At 36.9% G+C, this 13,576-nt stretch overlaps 1 protein-coding gene and 1 long non-coding RNA gene across 2 annotated transcripts; one reads left to right on the top strand and one right to left on the bottom strand.

Annotated features, from left to right (window-relative positions):
* Nucleotides 1-5,956: 5,956 nt before the first annotated feature.
* Nucleotides 5,957-8,356, bottom strand: LOC113320218 (bifunctional monothiol glutaredoxin-S16, chloroplastic-like). The gene is made up of 2 exons (XM_026568155.1): nt 7,842-8,356; nt 5,957-6,647 (listed from the first exon to the last, which is right to left on the bottom strand). Exons 1-2 carry the CDS (start codon nt 8,280-8,282, stop codon nt 6,147-6,149), a joined length of 942 nt encoding a protein of 313 aa, XP_026423940.1. The 5' UTR covers nt 8,283-8,356; the 3' UTR covers nt 5,957-6,146.
* A 597-nt stretch (nt 8,357-8,953) lies between these two features.
* Nucleotides 8,954-11,616, top strand: LOC113323341. The gene is made up of 2 exons (XR_003347549.1): nt 8,954-9,283; nt 11,227-11,616. It is a non-coding gene; the product is annotated as an uncharacterized LOC113323341 (long non-coding RNA).
* Nucleotides 11,617-13,576: the final 1,960 nt, after the last annotated feature.

Raw genomic sequence — 13,576 nt, 5'->3', positions numbered from 1 at the left:
CATATCACCATTGTATTGTTGTCAAAGTTATGATACAATTGGACTTTGATGTTGTATAATGATACTATGACAGTGTATAACAATGATTGAGAGCAACTGTTGTCTCATTGTTATAGCTACGAATCTTCAAAAACTATGATGCTGAGTTGAACACATTCAGAATCACTGGAGTACTTGGAAGTGACGAATATTTCGAGTAATGTTGAAGAACCAAGGAAATCAAGCATTTAGATGAGAAGCTACAAAGTTTATTTATTTCGTATTCCATATGTATTGATAGTTTTGTCACTAAAATTGACAAAGGGAAGATTGTTAGAGCACTGCTCGGTTGAACTTGCAAGCGTTGCTATCTCAAGATTGTTGTCAAGTTTAGTTTCCAAAACTATAAGTTTTAATTTCTAGTCTACTTATATCTAAGTCTCGGATTAGGATAGAAAGTGTAGTTGAGCATTAGATTTCACGACGTCAATCGATTGAAGACGAAGAACTACTAAAGGGAGCTTGTGGAACTTCATCAACCAAAGGTATGTGGAGACTTGAACTCATCTATCACTCAAAAGTTTATCTACTCTATCTCCTATTTGAGACAAAAGTCGTATAGCTATATAGACTTTAATTATACACATTTGATATTTCGAGCTGAGTTTAACTCGCTTACATATTTCTAGAAATATGTGTTGGTAAGCTTTCGCTTTAACCAAGTTCATCTTATATTCTTGACGAAAGTCAAAAGATTATCATGTGAAAATCTCCTTGTAACATCTTACATGATTTGTGTGAGACAGTCATTTGATGTATACTCGGAATGTTTCGTATTGATCATTCGATCACTTGAAAATTGCTTTGAAGCTAATAGTTTGTGTGAGACAGCTATCCCCGTCTTTCGAGAATGTTTCAATGGTTGAAATGAGAGTTTAGAACAATTGGATATAAGCACAGTATGCGTGCTTGCATATGTGTAATCCAAGTCCGGGAACCATGGTATGCATACCCGTATGCGTACCGATTGGTTTAGTCAAGGTCCGGGAACCAAGTACGCATACTGGTACGCGTACTGGCGTGAGGTTCAAGTTCCGGGACTTTACTGAGTTTGTGGTATGCGTACCAGTTCGCGTACTAGCAAACCCAAACTTAGTCCGTCTACTTAAGTATGCGTACCCGTTTGCATACTTGAGTGGATTATGTTCTAAAATCGGTTTGTTCATGAAATAATACATTTATTTATTAAGGAATGCAATCTTTTGCAAATCGTGGGTATAATGTTCAAGACTTGGTTCGAGGGAATCAAAATCGATTTTGTTTCAATTGTGTCTTGTATGCTTCTATGAGAATATAAACAATTGAAAAACTCTAGAACTAGTTTCATTTGAGTCATTTTAACTAGTTATGGTTAAGATGAATATGGTTGATATGAAAGTGTTCATATGGCTAACTTCAGTTAACTTTTGTTGAGCCAACAAAGGTGCACACGTTTAGGTACGGTTATTTATATCTAAATGAAGTCACTTTTCACTTGTTTGTAACAAGCTAAGTTCGATCTAACGGTTGAAAGGTATTATCTTGCTATAATCAGGTTTTCATCTAACAGTGAATATTGAATGCTTTGTTACCAAGGTAACATTGATTGCAAACCCTGATTTGAAGACTATATAAAGGAGAACTCTAGCAACTAGGAAACCTAATCTCCAAACCTCCTGAGTGATACTAGTTGCGACTAGAGTCGATTTTCCTTTAACCTTAGGTTTTTTCCAAAACCCTGTAGGTTAACGACTTGAAGACTTCATTGGGATTGTGAAGCCAGACCCAACTCTTTTGTCTGCAGTTGCGTGTTCTGATCTTGTTGTTTTCTATCGTGATTGAGTATTATCTTCTCTAAGATTTGCTCGAGATTTAATCTCCGATAGGCAAGATAAAAAGTAGTCACAAACATCTTCGTCTCATCGTTTGTGATTCCACAATATCTTGTTTCGCTACCATACGATTAAGATTATTGTGAGGTGATAGATATTTCTAGGTTTTTCATCGGGAATATAAGTCTGGTATATCAATTGGTTCCTGTTCACCTTGATTTATCAAAATACGGAACAAAAACTCATAGTTTTATTTTTGGGAGACAAATTTATCTATACAATAGCCTTTTCTGTGTGAGACAGATTTGGTTATCAAGTCTTCGACTTTGGGTCGTAGCAACTCTTAGTTGTGGGTGAGATCAACTAATGGAATCAAGTGCGCAGAATCATGCTGGGATTCAGAGATGTAAGGAGTGCAACCGTACCTTGATCAATGTGAGATTGGTTAGGGCTCAATTACATTCCAGTACGAAGTTAACTTGGAGTAGGCTAGTGTCTGTAGCGGCTTAATACAGTGTGGTGTTCAAATATGGACTAGGTCCCGGGGTTTTTCTGCATTTGCGGTTTCCTCGTTAACAAAATTTCTGGTGTCTGTGTTATTTCTTTCCCGCATTATATTTGTTTATATAATTGAAATATCACAGGTTGTGCATAAGCTCAATCAATTGTGCATCCAACCCTTGGTTGTTGATTATATTGATTGACACTTGAACATTGGTCTTTGGTACCATTCAAGTTGTTTCACATAATAATCAGGCTTGCGGATTTCTATCTATTTTGATTTGTTGATTACATTGTTAAGCAGAGATACAACTCTTGGATATATTTCCATTGATTGAGTCTGATTGTCTAGTTGATTCTCTTGGAATTATATATTGGAGTTGTCCATACCGATTGTTAAGCGAAATATTGGGTGTGGTTGTTAGACCCCCGCTTTTTTAATGATGTGTATGGATGTTTATGTGATTCAATTGTTTCCGGTTAAGAAAACCTGTGTCAATTTATTTGGCATATGGTTTGATATCTTCTGTATTGTTTGGTATCAAGTGTTTTGTGCTTCACGAAATTCGGTGCAATCAAGGTGTTGTAATGTTTATATTTGTTCAATTGCTTCCGGTTAAGGAAAATTATATTGCAAGTCATTTTCTTTTGGTTCATATCTATTGTTGTGGCTTATCAAAATACGCAATCATTTTTTTAGTCCAATTTATTCTGGATACGAGAAACTAAGTTAATTCTGATCTTAGTTAGACTTATCAATTGGAGGATTCAGTTATTCAAGTCTAATCGAATGTCTTGACAAGAAAAACTAGTTAACTAACCTAGTGTTTGTCTTGTCTAAAGGGAATGGTCTAAGTTATTGTCTGAATAATTAGAGCCCGATGAAAAAGAAAGTTAATTCTAAACGAGAATCAAAACTAAAAGATTTTGAAATTGAAACCGAGTTAACCATGAATTTCGTCTATTTTAGAGAAGAGAGAGAAAATTTATTGTCCGAATAATTAGAACCTTATGAAAAAGAAAGTTAATTCTAAACGAGAATCAAAACTAAAAGATTTTGAAATTGAAACCGAGTTAACCATGAATTTCGCATATTTTAGAGAAGAGAGAGAAAAGTATTTTTAGTGGAACTTGCAAGTAATTCACAGTCATGATTATGTACTTGGCATTACTCCTGCTTCCTCTATCCCATCTGTCCGATGGCTCCACGTAGACACAAACATTATGCTCCTCATCCCTCACATGAAAGCCTTTTCGAGTACAAGAACTGGCCGCTTAAACCTAAGTTAATGGTGCCCATAACAAATCTTGCATGCTATAAGTACAAATGATGCTTTGATTTTTCTCATACCGTTACTTTGTCTACCTCTCCCTCCCTAGACATTCTCATTCAAGAAGAAAAACTGCAGAAAGTAAAATTCGTATCATAATCAATGGGATATCAAGATTCGTTGGATATGAAGGTTCTTCAAGTTGAAGAGAGTAAACTCATCAATAAAATGATGACAATCTCAGATCTTATCTTAAAGAAATTGAGCTCGGCTCTCAAATTCTATGAGGGTTTCTCTGATCGTCCTGATGAGTTTACAAATAATATCCACAAGAATCCACATAAATACGTAGTAATGAAGTTCGAATCTAAACTGAATGAGTTGGGATCAGAACTTCTTGAAACCCAGGTTGAATATTTGACGCTCTTCAAGAAACAGAAGCCAACTGATCCTTTTGGTCTTTATGAAATCAAGAATGTACAAGAAAACGATCCATTATTACCAGAGAACTGGTTGGTTTCGATTCAACCAACTGAACGTACCAATAACTTGGATAAAGAAACTCAACTGGTTGAATCAGTGAAGAAGATGTTAAAACTACGTTACGAGACATTGAAGAAAGAAGTAGATATGGTTACCATGACAGAACTCTGTCATGGTAACCATTATAGGAGAATTGAAATTCTACAAGAATCTGATTTTGTAGATCAAGAGAAGACGAGAGAAACCTTATGTGATTCCATGGTTGAAGCTGTCTCCTGGATGAAAAAGAATGTTGCAGTTGTGAGAAATAATAAGACTCAGAATCCTCCTCCTGTTTTGGGTACAGATCAAGATGTTAAAATGGATGATTATCTTCCTAATAATGAGGATAATGGTAGAAAAACAAGTGTAGCGCAACAACTGAGAGACCTTTGCGACACTTTAACCATTCCAGAATCAGAGTTAGGCAAAAGCTATCCTAATTTTTGCATTGATTTACTCTAAATGATACTAATATTTGTCTTGGCTTGTACTGAGTTTAAGTCTTTTTGTAATGCGACGTAAAATTTCTCAATGTATTGCATGGGTTTATTTTTAGGGTCTACTTTTCATTTCTTTAGCACAGTCCATCTCTCAACTCAAACCTTTATGTCGCAATAAATAGAGAAATTTGAAATTTTAGGCTACTTTCAGAATTTTGTTTTTCCAGGATTCTTGAGAAGTTTTTTATTCTTTTTACTCTTTCTGATAAGAGTTTTTCTTACTCACGAATCTAATAACAATACGAAAAGGTTTAGGAGTTTTACTAGGATTCGCATATCATATTTGTCTATATATAAAAGAGGTTGTCAGGTTTTTGTTTACTGCACGTTTAGTTGCAGAATACAAAGATGGAATCAGCTGATGAATGGGGAAGCAATGTTTCTCCTGGAACTCATGATCATTATGATGATTTGGGCATGCAGCAGCTCCAGATAGAGGAGAAGAAATTGACTACCACGATGATTTCCACGTCGAATCGTCTTTTAGATAAACTGAAAGAAGCTAGCCTACTCTATGAACAGCTCACTCGTGCTGGTAGCAAACTTGACAGTGAGAATGCATCCTATGAGGCTCTGAAGAAGTTGGAATCTGAACTAACTGGGTTTGGATCATATTTGCTTGAAACTCAAGTTGAATATCTGACACTCTTCAAGAAGCAGAAGCCGACTGATCCCTACGATCTTTACGAAATCAAGTGCCCACAAGAACACGACCAGTTATTACCAGAGAACTGGATTAATTCAGATTATTCAATGGACATACACGTGCGTCTCGACAGTTTGAATAAGGAAACAGAACTGGTTAAGGCAACGAACTCAGTGTTAAAAGTGTATCTCGACAACTTAACGGTCCCAGGGTTGGGAGTTGACGCCGGTGTGCAGCAATTACAGGATGCCTTGTGTGATACCATGGCTGAAACTGTATGTTGGATGAAGAAAAATGTGGCTATTGTAAGATATAATCCTACCTCTTCTGCTTTTGCTTCAAGTAACGTGGCCGAAGCATCTGAAGTATGTACTGGGAGGAATGCTGGCAATGAAGAAGCAGGTAAGAGTGTGGCGCAACAAATGAAAGATCTTCTAAACACATTGACAATTCCAGAATCGGAGTTAGGCAAAAGTTATCCTAATTTTTTATCTAATTTCTCATCTTAATTTTGTACTGTCAGCTATAGGTTAAGATTTCCTTGTTCATATGGGTTTTATGAAAAAAAAAACTTGATAAATTTTAAGTCATTCCTTTTAGTTTCCATTCTGCTTCCAATCTGCATTGCTTTATTTTTGACTGTTACGCAAAAAATTTACTACATGGAGGGGAAAAAAATATATTCTTACTTGAGTAATTTTGCACAAGGTCCAAACTCCCTTGCTGGCTTTGGGTTGCTTGACCGTCAATTGACCAATCAATTGTTACACTATTTGATAAACTGAACTAAATTTGGGTACACAGTTGAAAAACACTTCTCCGAGAGATTACACGAGAAGTAAGATTCAAACTTTTACTTCTTGAAAAGTGATGCAAGCTCACCGTTCTCTTGCATGGATGTCAGAATATCACACCCTCCAACCAACTCTCCATTGACGAAAATCTGTGGAAATGTTGGCCAGTTGCTGTAACTCTTAAGCTTTTCCCTTAACCCAAAGTTGTGTTCGTCATCAAGCACATCTATAGTCTCGTAATCTACCCCAGCACCCTCAAGTATCCCAACCACTTTCTGTGAGAACCCACATAATGGGGCACTTCTTGATCCCTTGATGAATGCCACCACTTTGTTCTCTTTCACCAATTGATCGATGAGATTCTCCAGTGGGACAGTTAATTGTACGTGACGACCAGGTGTTAAGCGGAGATCAGGCTTCTTCTGTGTCTTCTTGACCCATGTAGAATTACCTGATTCATTGCCAGGTGGAATTTTTCCGGTCGCTGCTATGTGCTCTTCCATCCATGATTTCCAAGCTTGTGTCAGAGATTCTCGATCAGGCTCATCTACCACTCCTACCTGAAATGCAATTTCTGTAAGAACAGGGCAGCTTCTAACATGTATGTATAGTTCGAGCTCCCAGAGAAATAGGGTATTGAAGGGGGTATCTAGTTAGACATCATAAGCTGCATCATAAATGACAAAACAACCAAACGGCCCAATCAGTGTACGACCAATCTCACGAAGGGGCTACCACAAAATACAGAAAATTGACAAATGATTTTACGAGAATCCCATCATAGAATTCTAATATGCGCCTACGAAAATCTCTTAGGCGCCATGCACCTTATCCTTATGCTTATTGTACAGGTAAAAATCCAACTTCGATGTGAACTTACTACCTAATTGTTCTATTGATTAGCGACCCCATCTAGCTGATAAATATAATGATTGGATTAAGTGAAGCAACTCAAATTTTCCCGTGCATGCCAGTACTTTACACCATCCTGTAAAATAATGCCAACTGACTGAAACACACATGTTCCTGTTGTAATATGCAAAAAACTGCATCGTCTAGGTCTATCTTCCACTTCTAAATCTTGTTCTGGGACTCAAGGATCCTGATTCATGACCCTACTGTACCTCATCAGTATCATCACATACGATTATTAGAATGGTCTGGTTCAACACTTTCAACACAATGTCTCTAGGTCTAGTGATAGCCTCAATACATATATTGATACTCACCTAAAATAAAAATATTCAAGAAAGGTGTTTTGATATCAAAAGATGAAACAATTTAAACTAGACCGAATTTCCCGAGCAAATCAGAAAATCACTAGTTACCTTGAATCTTAATTTCAGCAATCTTGGCCGGCCTATAACTCATAAGACTTTTCCTACTTGCATTTGTTTTTCTGATCCAATAGTGCTTCATTATCTAGCTAACTAATCGATGCCTCAATTGATATCAACATAGACAGCAGCTATACTGGTCGAATGCAGCAATCAGATAGCCAAATAAGCTCGTGAAATCATTTTTCCAGATTATAAGATATATACTCCGATATGATATTCCGGACAGAATGCTGTGTTTATGACAAGTGACCAGGGACGATTAAGAAATGACATCAACTTCCACATTTTCGCATGATAAACCTACGGACCAGTCAATTACGAAATAGTTTTACCATGTTTGACCAAATTTGACTACGTTTGACTACACAACCAGGAAATTAGAAGTGGGATAATTAGGGCAACAAAAACCCTTACCTTAACAGCAGAGCATAATTCAGGAACAGATTTTCGGTGAGAAATGATACTTGCATAGATATTTCTAGATATACCAATAAATTGTAAGTCACTGTTATTATCATGAACAGCATAAACACCAGAAGCTGATGGAACCTTCGATCTCAGATCCTCTGATTCATCAGAAACAGAAATTAGTTCTGATTCCGAGATTTTCTTGACAGCAGAAACGATTGTGAGAGCTCTGAGTGGTCTCCTTTTGGTGGTGATGGTGGTGGTGGTGAATTTTGAAGACGATACTAGAGGAAATGAAGTGGAGCGATGGTTAATGCTTGAATGAAAACAAAGATAAGGGGTATTCTTGGGAGAAATTGTAGAAAATAATGATGATGAACAGTGTGATGTAATGGTGGCGGTGGTGGTGGAGGAGAAGGTGAATGACGCCATTGATGTGGAGGACATAGTTTCTGGTCTTTTATCGGTTCAGTCAGTCGTCGAGTTCAACAAAACCACCACCAATTATGTCCGTATTTTTAGGATTTTAAGTACAAGCCTATTATGGGATTTGGTTTTGAGGGCCCGGATTCAAATGTCTTAAACATGGATGGAGGGTGACCTATTCCACCTTACTCGTAAAAAATATATTTTCACTTTTTTAATTTGAACTATTTTTAGGCTAAAATGAAAAAGTGAAAATATTTCTTTTCCAAAAACGGAGGGAGTATAAATAAAAGAGCTAACTAGAATGTTGGGTTTGACGGCTAACATGGTAATAATTTTATGGAACTCGTATTTCTATTGGTCGCTTTGAGGTGGTTGTCAGGCGATTAGTGTTTGTTTGTTATTTTGTTTTCTCACTTGACTTTTTGCTCTTCTTTTTTGGGTGATCAATTTCAAACTTGGTCTTCTTTTTTGTGTCGTTGTATTTATTGGGTTGAGATACCGCTTAAGTACCTCTTTTTCAACGAATCCTTTCCTCTTGACCGATCAGAAAAAGAAAAAGAGATAATTGTTTGGTGAAACCTTATTTTGGTGAAGCTTTTTCATTTCACAAAAATGCCCCTCCTGATTTTTTCTTTTTCTTTTTCTTTTTAAATGTCACGTAAAAAGACAAAACTGAAAGGTTAGTTATGTAAAACGTCGACTTAACGAATCCATGTTCGAATCCTGCAATCCACATTTTCCCTTTAATTTTTTTCTTTCCTTTCTTTCCATCGTTTTTTTCTTTCAGAAAAGAAAAGAAGACCTTCTTCAGTTCCATTCAGAAATTGGGGACTTCCATGAAAGCATCTCCTTCGTTCTCCTCGATTAACTATGAAATTGAGAAAGAAGATCTACGAAACCATCCCTCTTCTTCATTCTCCTCGATTATTTTAACGTACAACAAAAATACCGCAAAACGAAGATTTTGGTGGTAGCGGATGAACAAGAAAAAATGACGAAAATTCGAAGAGACTTCCCAAGTAAGTGTCGTACATGATGTAGGCCCAATTTGTGGCTGAAAATTTCTTTTCATTATTTAATTTCAAATTTCAGGGTTAGTTTAGGGCAAATTTGTTGCTGAAATGTTCTTTTGATTGTGTAATTTCAAATTCTAGGGTTACTTTAGAGCAAATTTTTAGCTCAAGATTGATTTTGATGGTGTAATTTCAATTCATCCTTTTTTCTCACCTGTTACTTTCCCAGCCACATTTAGTAGTTTGAATTGGGTTTCTGGGTTATAGTATGAACAATATGATCAAATTTTTGAATTGTTTGTTTGCATAAATTGCCTAAAATAACAGTAGCAGTAACAACACAGTTTGGGTAAGAATATACCCCTGTTTACAGTTTGAATCCTAAGTTTGTGATGCCTGTGTTGTCATCCCTCTAAGACACATTTTAGGTAAGAATATTGTTTGCTAAGTATGTCTTTGGGAATGCTTATCATCCCTCAAGGGCAAGTACGAATATTTAGTTTCTTCTTAGTTAACCCAACCTGTTTGAAACATAAAATCAGAGATTATTGTAAACTCCAGCTTCAATCGTCATAACCAACATCGGTTTAGTTCATTTAAATTTGATGAATGAATCGATTGATTTCTCTAATTTTCTCTGATTTCGAAAATATTTTCACATCGAAGAAAATTTGGGGTTAAGTTAACGAAATGGATTTCTACTATATTAAGTTAGGATGATGGAGAACGGACTACACAAACTTTTTTTTTTTTTGATCCGTGAGAACGGACTACACAAACTATTTGGCTGAAAATTGTTTACAGTGACTCAACGGCTGGTGAAGAAGTTCAAGAAGGTAAATTTTCCTTCAATTATCAAATTAGAAATTGTGTTTGATTTGGATATAAAACCTTAGGTTTTTTTCCTTTTTTGATCTGGTTTGATATAGGGGTAAGAAAGATGAGATTTTTATGTGAAAGTATTTTGGTCTAAATTTTTAATTTTTTAGATTTGGCACTTTGGAACCGATTTTGTTTCAATTGATAGTACAAAGCAATGGGGTATAAGTTTTTTTTTTCTTTTAACAGGTCATGCACCTAATTTAGGTAACGGAAGCAATTAGGAGAAATTGGTTTGTGTTGCTTTTTAAACAGTTCATTCATTTGTGTTAGTTATTATATGAACGATGAAATTGGTTTTGTTGGTGGTAATAAAAACATCTAAGTCAGCTAAGGGGAAAGAAGTAAGTTGTGTTAATATGGAAAATTTGAAGTGAGGATGAGTAGAATGTTGTCGTGCTTAATTGTAGTAAAATAGAAATATGTGTTGCTGGGAACTAAGCATGATCAATGGCCATATCCTTCTTCATAGTATAGCAAAAGCAAGCATCTGGGAATTTATTTATGACCTGCTATGAACAACCAAGCATGGTTACTTACACGAGCACTGAGATAAACTAAGCATCATTCAGTTTTGAGATTTTAAACATTATGTAGAGGTTAATGGATAGCAGGTAGCTAGGTCAGATACATAGCTAACTGACACCCCAGTTGATGGACTGTGATTTAAATTTGTTTCTACATTTTGTAAAGAAGAAAAATCCCATTTGCTTGATCGGAATTTGCATGAATTGTTTATTATATACTGATAAAGGAACTGCTAACTGTGAGCTTCTCAAATAGTTTGTGGAAAATGTGGATGATACTAATTGAGAAATTGTGATCGATATATGGATTTAGAAATGAATTTGTTATTCAAAAAGAAGAACATTTGCTTCCCGGTGAATTTTTTCAAGCGAAGTATTATGTTCTGCAAGAATTTTGAGTTCTGACTTTGGTGGTTTGTCTTGGTATATTGATCTTTAATGTTTTTGTTAACTATTTTTTTTATTTCAATGTGATCTATTTAGCCACTTATGCTGGGTTTTACGGTTAACTGAAATTTAATCAGAAAATGTCTATAATTGTAGAGGAAGGATGGTGACGTATACGTTTTTCCCCACTTCCCTGAAGCAAGCGCTTAAGGAATGCAAAGATGATTCCACAAGAAGACCGACCATGGAGAGAACAACATATGCCGTTGTGTTGGGATTAGCTTTTACTAAAAATCTTGAAGTTGTCAACATATATCTTCTTCTTCTTGATTTTTACCAAGGCTCTTCCTCTTGATTTTTTCCAAGGCTTCGTGTGGTAAAGATCTGTTGGAATGTATTATATAGAAAAGTGCATATAATTTTTTTGTTATAAAATATTTTTGAATTTTTGCTGTATAGAATGGAATGGTAGGCGCATCGCGCGTGCGTGTTATACTAGTAACAAAAATAAATAAATAAAAATATCCTATCAGTTTTCCAGGGGAATTAGTGTTTTTGGCGTTAGAATTTGGTCTCCGCCTGAAACCTAAACTTCCGCGTGAAACCTAAACCACCAACACAACCACTGCATGTAAACCACTACCTGCTCTACTCCCACCATCACCACCATCATCTCGATGGGTTAGAGTGGTGTGAGGGGTTTTGTTTTTCCTTTTATTTTCCACGTCGTTTCTCTTTTTGTTAATTCTATGCTTCTTAGGTAGTTTTCTGATCGTATAGACTCTCCATAAGATTTTTGTCTCTTCCTTTTGTTTTTTTGGCTCTTCATACACCTCGAGATATTCAGGTGGCTATAAAGTATGTTTCTGAATTAGTGGGTGCTTTAGATGTAAGCACTTATTCTGTTTGGTTTTGTGCTTCAATGACTGACGCGGATAAGGGTATCATGCTGTGTCCTTTTAGGGATTTTCATGGGTGCCCAGATGGGGGGTTTGTATGTTTGATCCCGCATCTGAAGAGACTACACCTCTGCAATATGGAAAGGAAGACTGCACTTCAACATGCCATAAGACATGATTTGGATGTTTTTGTTGGTTTAGAGGAGATTTTGAGGACTTTGAAGCAATGGTTGTGTTTCGAATGTATGAGCATCCCATCTTGGAGTAGGGCATGCAAACATGAGGGGGATATTGATATTAGGCATGTGATATGTGCGGTTTCTGGAGATGTAGGTGAAACAATTATAGGAGTGTCTCGTCCTGGTTTGCAAGAAGGTTTAGTTCAACTGGACAGTGATTTCGAACTGAATGAAGAGACAGTGGATGCAGTCTTCAAAGCTCCAATATGCTTTGTTAAGAGTATTCCAAAAGGATGCAGGCTGGCATTTTCCCACGCCCTAAAAGCGGCACTTCAAAAAGTTGCAACAGAACTTAGATCTGTTAGACATTAGGTTAGATTGTTGTTGCTTCCTCGTTGTACGCTACGGGTTTTTCGACCTAAAGGTAGAGCAGAATGCAAGTCTGGTAATCGCGAAGTGATGCAGCAGAAACAAATCCTCCAAGCACTTGCAATTTGGGGTGAACCTGGTGGGGCTCAAAAGCTTGTTCGAGAGGTTTTGAAGATACCGATAGCAAGGGGCGTTATGATTGATGGTTACATAGAGGCAGACAACAGACTTGGTGCCAATGTTTTAACTTGTTTGCGCAAGGTTGCAGACGGGCACTTCACAGTTGTTATTAAAGCCATCAGTTCGTCAGGGATAGCGCCAAACAATGTGAATACAAGGAAAGCGCTTGAAGATAAACATCTGATCATTCCCCCTCCGCGGAAACCAACTATTCCACTGCATGAGACGTCTTTAGTGGCCGAGGAAGGGACCATTCTAAGTTGTATTAAATCGTTTCCTAAGGGAATATCGGGTAGAAGGGATGGCCTTGGGGCACAACATTTGTTGGATGCCTTTATGGGGAAGGTTTCATTGTTGCTGCTGACCTGGTCACGACAATAACAAGGGTTGTCAATCTGTGGCTTAGTGGGAGATGCCCACTTAACCTTGCGAAGTTCATTGCATCGGCTCCCTTAACACCTCTCCTTAAACCGGAAAAAAGCATATGTATCATTGTTATTGGGACGATTTGGCATCGACTGGTGTCCAAAGTGGCAATGAAAGGGGTAGGAAAGGACATGGAAACATACCTACAAGATTTTCAGTTTGGAGTAGGTGTTTCAGGGGGTGCTGAGGCAATCTTACACGCCGTGAACAGGTTTTTCAGTAAATATAATGCAGATGCTAGCCTTACTATGTTAACTGTAGACTTCACCAATGCTTTTAACCTAGTTGGCCGAACAGCTATGCTTCTTGAGGTACGTAAGCTTTGTCCATCTATATCGCCATGAGTAGAATACATGTATGGTCAACCTGCACGACTGTATATGGGAGACTCCCATATATATTCATCTATAGGGGTGCAACAAGTTGAACCCTTGGGGCCATTGTCATTGCTTT

Source organism: Papaver somniferum, chromosome 11 (assembly GCF_003573695.1).
Source record: "Papaver somniferum cultivar HN1 chromosome 11, ASM357369v1, whole genome shotgun sequence".
In the NCBI taxonomy this organism is placed as follows: Eukaryota; Viridiplantae; Streptophyta; class Magnoliopsida; order Ranunculales; family Papaveraceae; genus Papaver; species Papaver somniferum.
This window is presented reverse-complemented; position numbering and strand designations above follow the sequence as displayed.

Bases quoted from the DNA above. Each gene is read 5' to 3' on its own strand.
- LOC113320218 (XM_026568155.1), bottom strand. From the start codon at position 8,282: ATGTCCTCCACATCAATGGCGTCATTCACCTTCTCCTCCACCACCACC. The intron at 6,648-7,841 runs GTAAGGGTTTTT...ATTGCATTTCAG, and splicing joins AATTATGCTCTGCTGTTAAG to GTAGGAGTGGTAGATGAGCC.